General features: G+C 40.4%; 1 protein-coding gene across 7 annotated transcripts in view; it reads left to right on the top strand.

Annotated features, from left to right (window-relative positions):
• The first annotated feature begins 821 nt into the window (after positions 1 to 821).
• ryr1b (ryanodine receptor 1b (skeletal)) overlaps positions 822 to 16,261 on the top strand; it is a 63,369-nt gene continuing 47,929 nt past the window's right edge. For 5 of the 7 annotated variants that reach the window (XM_029518192.1, XM_029518197.1, XM_029518195.1 and 2 more), the window contains exons 1-7: positions 823 to 1,050; positions 12,088 to 12,210; positions 12,305 to 12,406; positions 14,947 to 15,021; positions 15,115 to 15,193; positions 15,367 to 15,479; positions 15,589 to 15,688. In XM_029518192.1, the coding sequence (XP_029374052.1) occupies positions 1,003 to 1,050; positions 12,088 to 12,210; positions 12,305 to 12,406; positions 14,947 to 15,021; positions 15,115 to 15,193; positions 15,367 to 15,479; positions 15,589 to 15,688 (640 nt within the window). In that variant the 5' untranslated portion in view covers positions 823 to 1,002. Of the gene's footprint in view, positions 1,051 to 12,087; positions 12,211 to 12,304; positions 12,407 to 14,946; positions 15,022 to 15,114; positions 15,194 to 15,366; positions 15,480 to 15,588; positions 15,689 to 16,261 lie in introns of all 7 variants that reach the window. The other 2 variants (XM_029518194.1, XM_029518193.1) reach the window with 1 other exon arrangement.

Here is a 16,261-nt window from a genome sequence, read left to right as displayed (position 1 = left end):
AAAGCAGGTCCCTGACGACATAAAAATGATCTTTTTAAAGCCCTGGTACCTCAATACATTCACCAGCGACATTTATATTATGTCTCGCTCGTTTAAAAGTGAAAATTTGGACTGTGCTGGATAAAAGCTGGTGTCACGTACTCGCAATGCATTGACTGAACAACAAATTTCACTGCCAGTCTGGTTTATTTGAATCAATTGTTTATTTGATAATTATAAATATAATCAGTCCTATTGTGAACAGAGTAGTTTTCTGTCTTGACTCATTAGGCCTGTGTTGTTTTACATCCTCATCAGCTGACTGTCAGGTGATACAGACATCTCACTGTTCCCTTGAGTGCAGGAATGCTAATACAGTGTTACTGCCCTTATTCTGCAGGTTTTAAGGTACATTGAGGGTGACTTGGTCACTTTGAGGAGTTGAGGTGTGTGGGCTTTTTTTTTATGTGTATCTGTTCTTCATGCACACTCCCCAAAGGCTAGTCCTCAGCCCCCTTTCCTTTTATAGCCTTGGACATGTGGAAGGAGGGAAAGGAGACGTGTCTGTGTGTGTGTTGGAGGGTGGGCAGCCCGTGTGAAGGAGTGGCCCACTTCTACAAACATGGTGGCACAGTGGGATGGGAGCGATGTAAATGTGTAACAAGGTGCTTGCCCCTCCCTCACCCATCCACCATCCCTCCCTCCCTTGTCTGCGGTTGGGGGATGCAAGGCTGGAGGAGAGAGGAGCTAAGGAGAGCCTCGCCTCCCGTCACCCTCTCTCACAACAGCGTGTGAGCCACAGGACTCACGCTGTCCTCTAGCACACCCACACACACTAGCACTGAGCACGAGAGACAGAGGGGGAGTGAGAGAGAGAGAGAGAAGGATACAGAAACTAGAGAGGACGGGAAGAGAGGGAGGGACGTAGCAGAGGAGATAAAAATCTAATCGAAATCCTGAAGAGAGAAATCAGAAGGATTTCCTCTTTTCTCCCGAGGAGCTGCGAATAACCCTTGGTGAAGGATGGCAGAAGGGGGAGAGGGAGAGGAGGAGATTCAGTTCCTGCGAACGGTGAGTCCTGCTTACTTTCTTTTTGGTAGGGCTAACCTCCATTGGCTGCTGTAGAGGGGTTTGGCAGGTTTGAGGCTGTTCGAGGCGATGGGGAATTGCTAATAACACACTAAGAGAAGAAATTAGATAATTAAAAAGGCAACTTTTTCTTTATGTAAACTACAATTCACTTATTATCTTGCAGCATTAATTTTATTCCTTCCACAGATTCTTCCACTCACTTTTGCTTTCCTGGCATTGGGTATTTAAGTCAAATCTGAAATTGCAGTTGTCAAAGCCAAGGCCTGCTTCTGTATATAGTTGACTATTTTTGCAGTGTCCTGAATGTGCCGTGACCTCCTTATTGGTGGCTTTCGTTAAACTTTGCAATTGACTTGTTTAATCTCTTCTGAGCACACAAACCATAGGTCATTGATCTAGCATATATTTTGATCATCGCATTGCTGTCTTTTTTAAATTACTTCCAGAGTGTTCTGAGCTTAAGAATAGATGAGTATTGGTATATGCGTGCATATGTGCGTGTATGTCCGAATACAGATAGATAGACAGGGGCTGGTGCATCTGTTAGTATCGTTATCTATTTATATCTGAGGAAAGTAGAGCCTGTCAGTGTGGGGTGAGGAGGCAGAGCAACAAGCAACCCAGAGCCTGCAGGAGACAGCTGGCCAAAGGCTGCATGTCTCCTTTGGGGACGCAAAAACACAGTTTGTATGTAGAGATATGCGCTTCTTAATATTCCATTCATTACATGCTGTTTCCACGAAGATGAATCTGGAAATAACCAAATTTTGCATTGAAAAAGTTATCAGGTAAAAGTCAAAACTTGAAAAATAATATTACCCTGTGATAGTCACCTCGTAGGTCATGGAAGGCAGAATTTCCATCTATGGTAACAAAGTTGGTTAGAAAAAAATATTAAACACATGAAATTTTCATCAAATTTTCATCAGATTTTCATCAAAGCGAATTCAACATTTTGACCGATTCATGGAACACTAAAAACATGACATTATTCAGGAAACAATAATTTCGACTTTTTCCCAGGCTCTATTTTCACCAGTGATGTTGTGAGATATTTTAAGATTCTCAAAAATTAGAACCATCGCTGCTCATGCAGTTTGTTTTTGAGAGGCGCATCAACCTAATTCCTACATAGCAGACGTTGACAGTTGTTTTTGTTAAAGCGTAGCTCTACTGTCTTACTATTCTGTTGCTGTAATGTTTATTTCAACTGAGGAATAACAGTTAAAGTACAAAAAAGTCTGGACAGCAGCATACAGAAAGACTTCCAGCTATTTACAATGATAGAAAGGACTCTTGCCGGACGCATGGTGTCATCTCATAATATCCATGAGCCGGCATTACAGAGCAACACAGCCGCTGCTTCTATTGTACAGCTATGGACTGTGTTTTTCTATTGTCTTCAGAAACTGGCAAAATGATATGTGAAAGACAAACGCTGAAGTTCTAAATACTTTGGATACATTCGCTGGGTTTGTCCTTTTGTATAAGAGGCTCAGTTAGGAGGAAACTATTAAACACAAATACTTCAAAGTGGAAAAACTATGCAGCTCTAAGTGAATTATTGATGTCTTGTGTGCTTCAATGGGTTTGTCTTTGACACTAACACTGTTGGGGTCAGGGGTTCAATCCCCACCCGGTATGCAGAGCTAAAAAAGCAAGTGGTGTTGTAAGGTTCTTTGGATTAAAGTACCCACCAAACGGTCTTTTCTCTTTTAATTAGAGGCCAGTGATGGCAGGCATTGTGTGAGTCAGCTGTTCCTCTCAGCTGGGGGCTTTCTCTGGGTTATATGGTAGGTGGGAGGTGTGATACAAGTGGCATGTGGAGTGGAACTCCTACCTCACCTGGATCAGCTTGGGCAGCAGACAGTAGTCATATATTCATTGGATATAATCTATCCAGCTGTCACATAAACCATCATGCAGGTTCACCGTTTTCTGCCAAGGCTCCCTTTTCAGCAGGAGGGTTAGATCAGCGATTGGAAAGCTTTTGTTGGAGTTCCTGCAAACTGAGAAGCCTCATGATGTGTATTTGAGGAAGGAAGAGATAGCCCCATCACTTTTAAAATTTTCTCTGTTGCTGTACTTGTGTTTCACCCCTGCTGGGACTCATCCAAACAGGAAGAAATGCTGTGGGGGTGTGATTTTTGGAATAAGGCAATGCAGGACTGCTGTTTTTAGTTTTTTTTTTTTTTTTTTTGTTTGTTTCTTTTTTTTTTCAGATGGTTGTTTTGTTTAATAAAAGGAGGAAAGAAGGAAGGGATTAAAGGTTTTAATGCTGAATCTTTCTTATTGTGCCAGATGGGAACACAAGAAAATGTTAAGCGTTTTCGTCATGTTCACCATATCTCCAGTGATCGTTTTCACATCACAGAAGGCCACACACAGATTAGTTAGCGGTGCTGCTCTATTCTATTCTATTCTAGGTTTTATTGTGTTACTGTAATATGGTCCAGGAATGTGACTCATCCAGGACTGTGTGATCACAGCATAGCTTGTTTGGTTGTACAGTCTACACTCATGAGTTGGGCTTAGTCATGACACCTGCTGTGCAGTAGCAGGTTGCTTGAATTCTCTCCTCATTCAAACAAAGTGGATGCCCTCTGTTGAAACACCGTTGTCTAGAATTCAACCTCTTCCAAAAAAAACCCAAAAAAAACACACCCTACAACACTTCAGCCCCCATATTCACTGTCAAGAGAGCAGCAGTCTCAGCAGTCTTTCCTTTTCTCTTTAGAAAAAGCCTCCAAAAACAGCCACAGCTCAAATGTCTGACTGCATTACAAGTGCATGGGAGACTCCATTATGTAAGAAAGACTTCATACAATGATGCTTTCTCTCTGCCTCTGAGGGTAAAAGCTGTGTCACCGTTTCATAATGTCACATTTGTGGTGTGAACCACGAAGTTTGAAGGCGCGTTTGAGTTTCAGTCCATAACAGCAGTTTCTTTTTATAGTGTGCCACCATAAGTGCATTCACTCTGGAGGGAGAGACCAGCGGATTCGGTGCCCTACTTGTTAGCATCCTTTTGGGAGACATGGGGTGTGTGTATACGCGCAGATGAAAGTGAACATGCGTTGATGATCTTTTTCCTTGCTGTCACAGTCAAATGTGATATTCGTGGTTTAAACTTCATGGTACGCTTGGCTAGAAATCTCACTGATTTGGTGCTTTATAGGTTATAAGGTCGCCGCTGCCCCAGTTGAAATCAGGTTATGCACAACTTTGAAGCGATGTCAAATATGCTGTGGCACAAGTTGAGATGAATTCAGTGAAATGCAGTGGAGACAGCTGTCATTTCAAAACGAAGTGTCTTTCAGTTTTTAAGTTTACTTCAGCATTCACGCATTTCAAGGTCTTCTCACCTGAAGATGCTCAGCTCGTTGCTTATTTGGTGGATCCAGGTTCATTGGCTGAAGATTTTAGTGTATATTACATTGTGTCTATGCTGCCAGAGATAATTCTTTATTGCCATTCTCTTTTATTTGATACCCATAGAGATAAGACAAGAGATAAGAGAGAGGAACATTCGCGGCTGGATTGTGGATCTTGTGGTTATATGGTATTTCTCCTAATCACTCAGTTTGTCACCCTGCTGGTGGGTTGTTATTGTGGTGTTTTCAAGAGTTGAGCTGTGAAAGTCTGGAGTGGATTCAACTCCAAGTTGCTAGAATGCTTTTTGTCAGGAAAATATTTATTAATTGAATTGAATTGATTTGTATTTGTTGAGCTCACCGCATTTTTTGATTATGTAATATCAGATTTGTCCTCAGATATTTGTCATTTTCATTGCTGAATTTTGGAGGAAGTTCAATTGAAATAAAACTTGTAAAGGTTCTGTTTGAATAAACAGACTCGACAGTGGATTTAGACAAATTGAAATTCTATCAACCCCTGATCTCCCTTCTTCAGACGAGGAAAAGGTCTCCATCAGAAATGGAGCTTATTCAGTCGTTGCCCTCCACGTCACTACACTCGAAGGGAATACCAAGTACATTCTGCAATAATGTTAAACACATTTCACTCTACTTGTCTATCTCTTTGTTCTTGTCATCTTTTCAGTGTTTTCTCTGAAAGTCAGGCTAGACTTCAGTGGGAGCAAAAATCTACATGATGCATCTTTTATTATCGCCCTGTTATTTATTTGTTTAATTGCATTGAGAGATTTAATCTCTACAGATGTTTGTTTTTTGTTTTTTTTTTTTTTACCCCAGTCATTTTGTCCTTTTTGTCTGTCTGACTGTGATTTACACGCACACATGCGCACACATACATGTACACAGACTGTGTAAAACAGTAGCAGCAGATTTTGGGAGAGCTGCAGATGATGATTGAGGGTGAGAGAGGCGGGGATGGTGTGAGCAAAGCAGGGCATTAGAAGTGCTGAGCCCAGGAGATGAACACATCCACAGCTGAACAACAAAACACACACACACACAGCAACAGACACACACACATATTTGGACAGCACCTGCTAGTCTGCCGGCTTTGATCACAACAGTTTATGCAATAAACAGGTGGTCCGGGCTACTCTGTCATGCACACAGATAGAAAGAGCAAAGGACTGCAAAGTGACACAATTGTTATGCAAACTGTTGTGTGCATGCACCCGTGCAGTGGCTAAATTATTTAGCACTCACGATTAAAAGGGTAGAGGGATCTTTTCTGTAAGACAGCAGATGACCTAAAGTAGCATAATCTGCCTGTCAGTGACAAAAAAAGTCAATGTCATTGGTTGTCCCAGACATGCAGAACAGCCAGCCTTGTCCTTTGCAGTGCTTGAGTTGCAAATGAGCATAAAGTGTTTTGTAAATGAACAAATCTGGGTGCCTGATGTTTACCACCACATTTCCAACTCACAAAGCTCCAGTTCAACAAAGCTTTGTCAGGGAGAAATGAGAGATAAGATGCCAAAATCTTGCAGAATGTGCATGCAGAGTTTGATCCACGATAGTGACGTTGATATTGGACATCTTTGGCTTGGTTTGAGGTACAGCTGGAGAAATCTGACAGTATTGTTTATCATAGCATGCAGTCTTAATAATTGCAAAAGACTTAAAATCATCGACTTCATGGGGCTAAGGATATTAGTGGTTTAATGTTTACTTTAATTTTAACTGTCCAAGGATGTAAATTAGTTGGTTGAAAATGTTTTGGATAGACCTTAGGGTTTCCTTTTATTTGGCCCAAACTGCATTGGAATATTTAATATTTTCTTTTCTTTTTTTTTTTTCAATTTTAATTTCTCTGGCCTTTGGACTATCTTTTCATTTGGACTATGGGGTGCTGCTCGTCTTCCAAAGTAGATCTGTCTACGACTCAACTTCCTCCTATATTACATTTTTGAATTACCTGTGGTTTTATGCAGACGTGCAGATCAGCAAGGGACCTTGGATACTCTAAAGACAAATAGACTTTTTTATTGGAATGGATTTTGGAGCAAAGCCATCTACAATTATTTATTTATAAGAGTGTTTTCCTTTGAATTGCTGCTGTCTGCCAGACTTATCGTCTTTCAAAGGGCAGAGGCTGTTAAATGTTTGATGTCTGGTAGTTTGTAGCATTTTAACTTAGCCAGACGGGAATGAAGCCCAGTGTGTGCGGGATGTCAAAAACACGGTGTCAACGAACCAGAGTGTTTCTCACAATCTGAATTGTGAGTTATCATCGATTAAGTCAAAGGTACCAAAATGTTTAGTTGTGAGTGAAAATGATCCAATTTCATCTTTGTCAGACTGTCAAATAGTTAATGGATTTGAGGCTTCAAAAACATCTAATGGGTTAATATTTAATTTCTCTTCTTCTGGAACTCAAATAATACAGTTTTATTCCCCTTTTTGCTTGTTTCTGCATATCAGAAGCAGAGGTTATCAACCAGTTTTCCGGTGCTCAACGCCTTTTTGGTGAGCAAGAGTCTCTTCTGGCTGACTCTCCAAGCGAGACCTCTAAGTATCTGCTGGTCAGCAGAAGGAGGGAATGTGATAGTGACAGGTGCAGCCACCCAAAATAGGAGCGGAGTTGAGGGGGAAGGCCCAGAGTGGAGTGCCAGAGGTAATGGAAAACAGGGAGAGAAAAGATGACAGCAATGAACTAAGAAGAGAGAGAATCTGTTTGAGGAAAGTAGTGCAAAGGAAACAGTGAGGCATGAGGAAGAGACAGCGATAGCAGCAGAAGCTTTTCCGTCTCAAGCTGCCTATTACATTTGTACTTAATGACGTATCTACCATGCCTCATTGGATATGTTCTTCAGACTACAAGGACCATAATGACTTTTGTATTACTGCCGTAGCAGCAAATTGCTTCTCTGGAGCACCTGAAACAAACCAAATTGCCCCCAGGAATTAATAAACTATTTCTGATTCTGATTCAGAAATATGATTGTGTTGCTAGTGTCTGTGTTATGTTGTTTAAATGTATTAGTATATGAAATAAATTTCCTTTTTTTGGTGTCCAACTGTTATCGAGTCTTTAAGTATTTTAATGACATAACGCAGCCAGAAGCTTTATTTTTACAAATATACGTTTAACACCTGAAGCATTGAGACTGAAGTTGAATAGCTTGAGATTCCAACCATACTTGAGTAGGATTTTAATTATATTTTTTGATAATGCCGTAAAAGAGAGGGAACGAAGCTTTGCTGCAACAGGTGGCTCACGTTAATCTTCTCTGTATTGTAGCTCATGGTAATGTTGGAGTGGATTTATCTGACTGTGGGGTTAGGTAAGTTCTGCAGTGAACGTCTTACATCATAAGACTCACTGAATTGAGTTTGGAAATGCCTGTATTGTAAGAGATAAGCTGTTGGAGAGAGAGAGATTTCTTCATGGCTATAGCTTGATTTTCTCTACACATTGAAATGCTCTGTGTCATGTTTTAAAATGTACTATATATTGACCCCCCCCCCCACCCAAAAACCATCCCTTCTTTCACCTAAACGTCTGTAAAGCTGTTTTCTGTCTCCTCGAATGGCCGCAGTACTTATCTGCAAGAAAACTTCTGACTCGTCTAGTGCTAAATCTGTATGTGTTGACACTGGTAAGTTAAGGAGATGGTTTGGCTATTTTAGAGGTGAGGCACTCTGTATAACTTTAATGTTGAGCCAGAGCTTGATATTCACACATGACATGAATTGCTTGTCCTAAGGTAGCACAGATCCACGATGATGGTGAGGGTTCGTTTCAAGATTTCACAAAACTGCCTTAAAATGCTTTATTTTGAAAAAACATACTTTACTCTGGATACACTTTAGTACATTGTGCAGCAGCAGAGGAGCAAAAATGTGTTACTCATTTAAGAAGAGTGATTTGGTTATTGAGCTGGTTTTCAGTGACACTTAGCCAATTTAGAATCTGGCAGTGTGGCATTGAAGGCTAAGATGGGGCTAACATTATTGAGACGAATATATTCAAAAATCAAGAAGTGAAATATAGATTGAAACAAACCATAATGTAAAACTGTGCTGTAGCCATCCTGTTAGCTCACACACATATGGGAAAAAATAATGATAGTGTCAATGTTGTTGGGTTTTGTACCAAAGAAGCACGCTGCTGTATGTGTGTAGAAAATATGATTTTTTTAGCCTGGGTGTCTCTGTAGCACTACAATGACCCTTAAGGCTGTATTGTGACTTACTTATTGTCCTTTAGTAAATTTTTTGGTTATTGATTATTATTCAGCTCTTAAAAAAAGTTAGCAAAAACGATGTCAATGGCAGTTGATTCACCATTTGGTCTTGAATACTGCAATGAAAAATATAAAGCTGCTTTCGATATTGGTATGTTTGTATATTGACAACAAACAACAAAAAGCACATGAACTCCATGTTAGTTTATCAGCACTGAGCAGGATGCTGGCGTTAACACCGCAGGCGCCGTGTTCAATCATCAATCTAGCACGGCCTCTTTTCACAGCAAGAACTGTATCAGCCACGTTCATGGTAGTAGAATGACACTTTGGTGCCCACCCTGTCCCTCCCCTCAGTTTAGGGGAGCATCTGTTTCTTGGTGTGCTTCCTGTGTTGGATGGGCACCCTGCCTGCTTGTCTAGGGAATCCTGGCTGCCCTCTGTCTGCAAGTGCATCATCAGATGGCTTTAGAGGACATACAAAGGTGTCTGCTTACAGGCGCTATCAATGCTTCTGGCTGTGAATCTCTGCTGCATTACACACCTCTATTCGTGCACGCTAGTGTTTGTTTGGGTAACTGACTGTCAGTCTACATCCATTGTGTCTACTTCCCTCTGACCCCGAGCTTCCACATAACCCAGATGCTTCAGCCGACAAGTTCAAACATAGTTTTACTCTAACTCTATGTCAAACATGTTAATGGGACATCAAATGGGTTTGGTCCGTGCCGCTTTGCCACCAGTTCAGTGGGTCAAGTGGGTGGTAACCAGCACATCTGGCACCTCACTCAATGCGCTTTTACATCAGCTTTTCACATGGTGAGAGGGGAAGCTGTTCACACAGCAGCATCATTCTTGGAAGGACACAGCCCTGTAATTTTTTAATGCACTTGATAGACTACAACTACAAGTCCGAGCACCCTTAACAATCAGAGCGAAGCGACAGTTTCGGCCATGTACAGTACAAGAAAAGTACTGGCAAATCTTGGCTGAGGTTGAGCTTATCTTTTGTGCTTCTTCTTCTCATTATTATTATTATTATTATTATCATGGTTGTTGTTGTTGTTGTTGTTGTGGTTATCAGCTGTAGTGGTAATTGTGGTATTAGTAGAATCTGTGGTTATAGCAACAATAATTATAGTCCTTATATTTGTAGCACTTTAAAATATGTTTGTAAAATCCTTCACATTTGACATCCTCTGAGAAATAATTCAAAATAAACGCGCTGAGATTTGAGTTTCCTCTTTAGCGCATGAATCCTTGAGCTCTCACAGTCGTCCTATGACTCCTATGAAGCATAGTAAGAATACTATGTTAGCTTTGTGACTGTAGAAATGTTTGGAAGCCAGTGGTTAGGAACGCTGTATAATGTTGTGCCGTATGTCCACTATGGCTGTCATCTGATAGCACAACTTGTCTTGCAGCAGTGAGTCTCTAGGTTCCTGGTCTGCTTTTAGCTCAGCCCTTTTGCCTTAATGGGGACTGCACCCATTACACCCTGTCCTCAAAACACTGCCGGATCGCCCATTTTCCCCGTGCTCATGCCATTTTATAATAGATGTTTCTACACCCTCATTACCTCTTGGTAATGATGCTTGGAGTTTGGTTCAGTCCATATTCAGCCCTGATCAACAGTGATCTACCCTGTGTGTATAGCTACTTGTCGAGTGCTCAGTTCTGAAGGTGTGAGTTGAAAGTATTCTTTTTGTGGCAGGTTGGAAATAATTCTCACTACTTTCAACTTGACTTCTACTTAACTATACCTCTGAGATCAACTTATTTGGCTAAAAATTGATGTTTTTATAATCCAAATACAGTTTTAGTTACACCTGAGTTACATACTGAATTGTGTTGCTCATGTCCGCAGTGAAGGAAAGAGGGAGCATTGCTCTACTTTTTAGAGTGCAAAGCGAGGAACACGAGGACACGATGGGACAGATGAGACATTTCTAGGCTAAGGAGAGATAGATGATAGCCCAGCCAATGAAAGAGGGGACGCTGTTAAGCCAAAGAAACACTAGAGGCCTCTGGGTGGAGGAGAAGAGTGGATTTTATGAGGCTGCTGATCTGCATCACTTTCTATATTCCCGCAATGTGCCATAAGCATGAGCATGACAATTCCTGTGCTGACCTCTGCTGCGCTTTGCTTGGGTTTACTATTATTCTGAAAATTTAGTTTGACTGACACATTTTTGGAGCAAAATTGCCAGGGTAAGACCTCTGAATGATCTAGTAGTCGTTAGACAAGAGGGGAGAAAAGTCAGGAATCTCCCCAGGAGTGTAGAAAGGAATATCAATCAGGTTAAGTGATGGATCCACTTGCATAATGACAGAGTGGAGGGAGCAGCTGAGAATGCTGAGTGTCAGGTGTGCGTTTCACAGGGGAGGGGGTGTTTATTGCTGTATTTACACCGGCCTCTGTAGGGGCCAGGCGAGGGCGCGGAGCAGCAAATTACCGTCTGTTAGTATTCTCCTTGTAGAATGAAGTTGTGCGTCTCTATTGTGCTGCCCGTTACTCAGAGAAGCTGTTTGCAGCCTTCTCATTGCAAAGACAATGTCAGTGGTTTGTCTACTCTGCTCCTTAAACAATAATTTATACTTTATACTGCACGGAATAAAGTTGCCTATTGTTATTCACATTTTTGTTGCAGAAGATTATTGGTTCTCATTTGCTTAGGTATAATAAGAGCATTATTTAGGGAGCTCTTGTTTTATTTGTATAATCCGTGATATTATTGTATGACTGTGTAAGTTCAAATTGATTGGAAGAAATAAAGCTGCACAGTTTTATGTTACACTGACATAACTTTGATAGTGCGGATTTTAGTGTTCAATGTGAAAGATTATGTATATAAAGCAGAAAATGCTGAAAGGTCTCATGAAATGGAAGGAATATCATGAAAGACAATGCTTCCTAAAAAGTACAAGTATGTGCTCAAAGTATAACGTTCAAAACTGCCAGCAGCAATGCAAAGCAAAAATGCAATATAGTAAAAAGGATAAAACACAGACCAACAATTCTTGTTAAGTGCAATCTTCATTTTTTCACATGAACACAATATTTCACTGCCTGGGTACTATATAGCAGTGCTTTTTAAAATTTGCTAAGGGCCAGTTTAACCTTTGAAGGGTGTCAGTTTAGTTAATAAAATTTTATACAGGTGAAGTTTTAGTTGGTGCTTTACAACTTTTTTTTTTTTTTTTTTTTTTTACCAAGATTTGAAAAAGCAGCCGAAGCAGAGTCATGCAGTTCAAACAAATCAGATCGTAGATCTAAAAAGTGTGTGGTTAAAATCTGAAGAAGTAAGATGACTATAAAATCAAGATTAAGTAGAAGGCCGATGAATATATGAAAGTATTGCTAAGTTTGTGGGGTTTTTTTCGGGATGCAGGATGACCAGGTCGTTCTGCAGTGCACTGCCTCTGTCCTGAAGGAAACACAGATCAAGCTATGTCTCTCCTGCGAGGGCTTCGGAAACCGTCTCTGCTTCCTGGAAACCACATCCAATGCTCAGGTAAGATACTGCTACCCTTCCACCTCCTTGTTTGCTCTGAATCTAGTCTTATTTTTTCTAACACTGTCTATACCTGCCGTTTATACCTTTGCAGAACGTGCCCCCAGACCTGGCCATATGTACTTTCATTCTGGAGCAGTCCCTGTCAGTTCGTGCTCTGCAGGAGATGCTGGCCAACACAGTGGATTTGACGGAGGTAGGAGTCCAACCATAACATAAAAAAAGGAATAATGGTTAGAGGAATCTTTGGAAAGTCAGTGATGTGAGGGACTGAGTTGGCACTTCAAAGGACTATGGAGTATGAAGATAGGTAGTCTTTGGAAGGTGGTTGCAGGTGTGCCTGTTCTTTCTGCTGCTCCTGTCTCTGGACTCAGTGTAACACATTGTGACTGCTGTTTGTGGTGCATTTATCTTTTCTGTTAACTACTCTTCACATAAGAAAAATGAACATTAATTTAATCTTTGTGCTCAGAAAGTTAGAAAAAGGTGTTTATCTTAAAAGGTCTTCTCGTGAAACAAAACTGTGAACTCGATTGAAATCATTTCAGAGGCAGTTTTCCCCTGAATCCAAACTATGCTAAACACGTGTTGCTTTTACTAGATCAGGTTTTGACATATATGCATAGGTTATACATCTGCTGATCTACTCATGTGGCTCAAAAAAAGAAACTGGCTTATTTTTATCAGCATAATTTGTAATTAATTTGCTTACACCAGCTCTGCAGCTTAAATAGTAGATAAAACAAATTATGTGTGATGTATTATAACCGATTATTATAGTGTATGAATTTTTTTAGAGTAATTGTTCCGAACACAGCTGTGACACATCCGAAACAGAGTTATCTGTCTACCATGAATCCATATTGAAGAAGAAGAGATGAAGAGTTTTGTCTGCTGATTTGGGCTTTATATGAGGTCACGGTCCCAAATGTTTTTGGTTTTGCTTCTAGTTGATTTGGCCTTTAATCATTATAATCAACTTTAGCTGTGAGGTTGAACATACAGCATAAGATGCATCATGATCATTAATTCTATGTGAGCAACATAGATGCACTTATTCTTCGGTTTAATTTTATTATTATTATTTTTTTTGCTCGCTACCTGAAACCCCCCTTCCCCTTCCTTTCTTGCTCGCTGCCAAGCAGACAGTCGATTTGGACAAATGGGTATGTCTTATTTCCTGTAACTTGTGTCCCAACCAACTTGGCAACTGTCCTCGTTCTGTCCTGTTTCCCGGTGGATGTCCTTCTGAGTGAAATAGTGGTGTATGGTTCCAGTGCTGCAATTCATATTCGTTTAGCTCTCACCCCAAAGTGCTGAGTGCTCTATACTCATGTTATTATTTTTTAACAGTCACTGATGTGGTCTAAATAAACAAGTCTAGTATCAGTTTATGCTGAGCTGCTCCAAAGCTACTGAAACAGAGTTGCTGCATAAAAGTGGAAAATTTAAACACTTGATTCATTTGACTAATTTGCTGTAGTTATGATGACAAAAAAAAAATATTCTCTGATAAAGTTACATCTTTTAGGCTTGAATTAGATCGGAAACTGATTATCCGACCTAGCCAGTGTCACATCTCATCATTCATTTCCATTTCATGCAGAAATGTCACAGCTATTATGCCTTTACCATAAATTAGCTTGGTGTTGCTCCTTTTGTATCAGCACATTGTTCTTTGTTTGTCTGACGACCTGATTAGCTTTAGAAAAAAAAAATCAGTTTTAATAAACTAATTTACATGCAACTTGTTATCAGATAAACTTCATATAACTTAGCTTATATATGGAAGTCAGCAAGCTGAACAAAGGTAATAAAACTATAAATTTCTTTCTTTTTTGGAAAACCAGTATCAAAAGCAAGTTCTCTGAAACTCATTGAAGAAATTTAATAATTCCGAATTCATAGACGGACGTGTTTGTGGAACAAGATTGAGACTATTTGGTGATCAGTGTTTATAAACCCGGAATGTAGAGAGCTGAAGTCGTAATGTATTTGTGTTCCACTAAATTTCAAATTTCAAGACAGTATAAGCTTAGCTCATAAAAACGTTTGTGGCAAGGCTCTCTCGTCCAAGAATTTATTAGGTATGCTATTGTGACTGGTTCTTTCAGCCCATTAAGAGTTGAAAGACGTGGATGAGCCGTGGACATACTATTTCTACTGTGGACCAGGCTAATGGTTTAATGCTCTTCCATGACATACCGACCCCTAACTTGTCCCAGGGGTTTATGGGTGCTTAACTCTAAATAAAGGCCAAGGACTGGCTCAGTTAATGGCTGTTCTTGCTGGTCCATCTCCAACTGCCATCAGTAATTGTGTTTTCTTGTTGCATCCTTGCTGGATGTTGAGAAAAGGTAGGATGGTCTCACGTGTTTGCCTTTTGTGTGATTATGTTGATTCAGTTTCGAGTTTGTTGTTATTGTTGGTACTTTACATAATTGTGATACCTTCTCAAAAGCTGTGGCATACACCAAGCTATTGTGCCGATTCACCAATATCTCAGTCCTGCTTTGATTATTACTTGACTCTCTTTGTGCTTTGTCCTTCAATTTTTCTAAAAATTGAGCCAACAACAGTTAGCCTGTCTGAGGGAATAGATTCGTCATACACTTGGCGTGGGAGGTCTGTGCCTCCACACATATCGTAAAAATAAAAAAAGAGGTATATTTGAAGTTTAGAGTCAGTTGCATCAGGGTGGTGCATTAAATAGCTCTCTGTCTGCTCCTGTTCTAGTCGTCCCAAGGAGGAGGTCATCGTACCTTACTGTACGGTCATGCCATCCTTCTGAGACACCACCACTCAGGCATGGTAAGACTGCTTTTTCACAGTTTTTTCTGTTTACCGTTTGTTGAATTTTGCATTTGGGTAAAATTCTGGTCCTGTCTTGAATCCTCTCCCCAGTACCTCAGCTGTTTGACTACATCTCGCTCACTCACAGACAAGCTGGCCTTCGACGTGGGCTTACAAGAAGACTCAACTGGTACAGAAAAACTTGGACAAAATTGTATGAATTGTATAAATCATTCCTTCTGCTTTTAAATAAGATGTAAACGAGCAGCTTTTATTTTTTATGTTGAGTGAATGCATCTAATGCAATTGCCTGTCTCTGTGATGGCATTTAGGCAGTTTTTCATGTTCTTGTCCATCTTGCAGGTGAGGCATGTTGGTGGACCATTCATCCAGCCTCTAAGCAGCGGTCAGAAGGTGAAAAGGTCAGGGTGGGTGACGACCTCATCCTTGTGAGTGTGTCCTCTGAGAGATATCTGGTAAGACTCCTCATGTTGTATCCACTTTCCACCATGTTTGGTGTAGAAACAACACAAGTCCCGCTGTACTGAATCATTTAATTTCCTGTTTCTCTTGTCCCCATATTAGCACCTGTCCTATGCCAGTGGAGATCTGATGGTGGACGCCTCCTTCATGCAGACTCTGTGGAACATGAACCCAATTAGTTCCGGATGTGAACTAGCTGAAGGTACAAAAAACGTGTGATGCACTTTGCTCTGCCTCTACTGTGTAACTTTGGAAACACACATCTATATTCACACACATATAGAAACGACAAAAGCTAATTGGATTATGGAGTCAGGACACTTGGAATTAAATCAATGAAATGCATTTGAGGTTTTGTGTAAGGGCTACTGTAACCAATAAGAAACACTTAAAAATGTGTTTTCTATTCACAAGCAGCATCTGCTGATGTGAATCATGTCTTGCAAAAGAGAGCTCTCAGATTACCTATGATCAGAAATAGTTCAGGTAAATAAAGCTAGAAAGGGTGACAAAGTCATCGCAAATAATTTAGGTCTTCATCATCTATAGATGGAAATGATATCTGTGGCTAAAAGCAGGAGCAAGAGAGCTGTGGCAAAGTGCCCTCTTTTACAGAGGCCAAGATGACTCCAAATCTTCAATAAGGTAAAGAAGAAGCCAAGAGTTACAGCAAAAGACTTGAAGGAATCATTGGGACTGACTTCCATCTCTGTTCCTGAGTTTCCTTCATGCAAAACATTGGGCAGACGGGTGTTCATGGAAGGACAGCACGGAT

The sequence above is a fragment of the Echeneis naucrates genome, chromosome 13, assembly GCF_900963305.1.
Source record: "Echeneis naucrates chromosome 13, fEcheNa1.1, whole genome shotgun sequence".
In the NCBI taxonomy this organism is placed as follows: domain Eukaryota; kingdom Metazoa; phylum Chordata; class Actinopteri; order Carangiformes; family Echeneidae; genus Echeneis; species Echeneis naucrates.
Note: the sequence above shows the minus strand (reverse complement) of the source record. Positions and strands in the feature narration are given on the sequence as shown.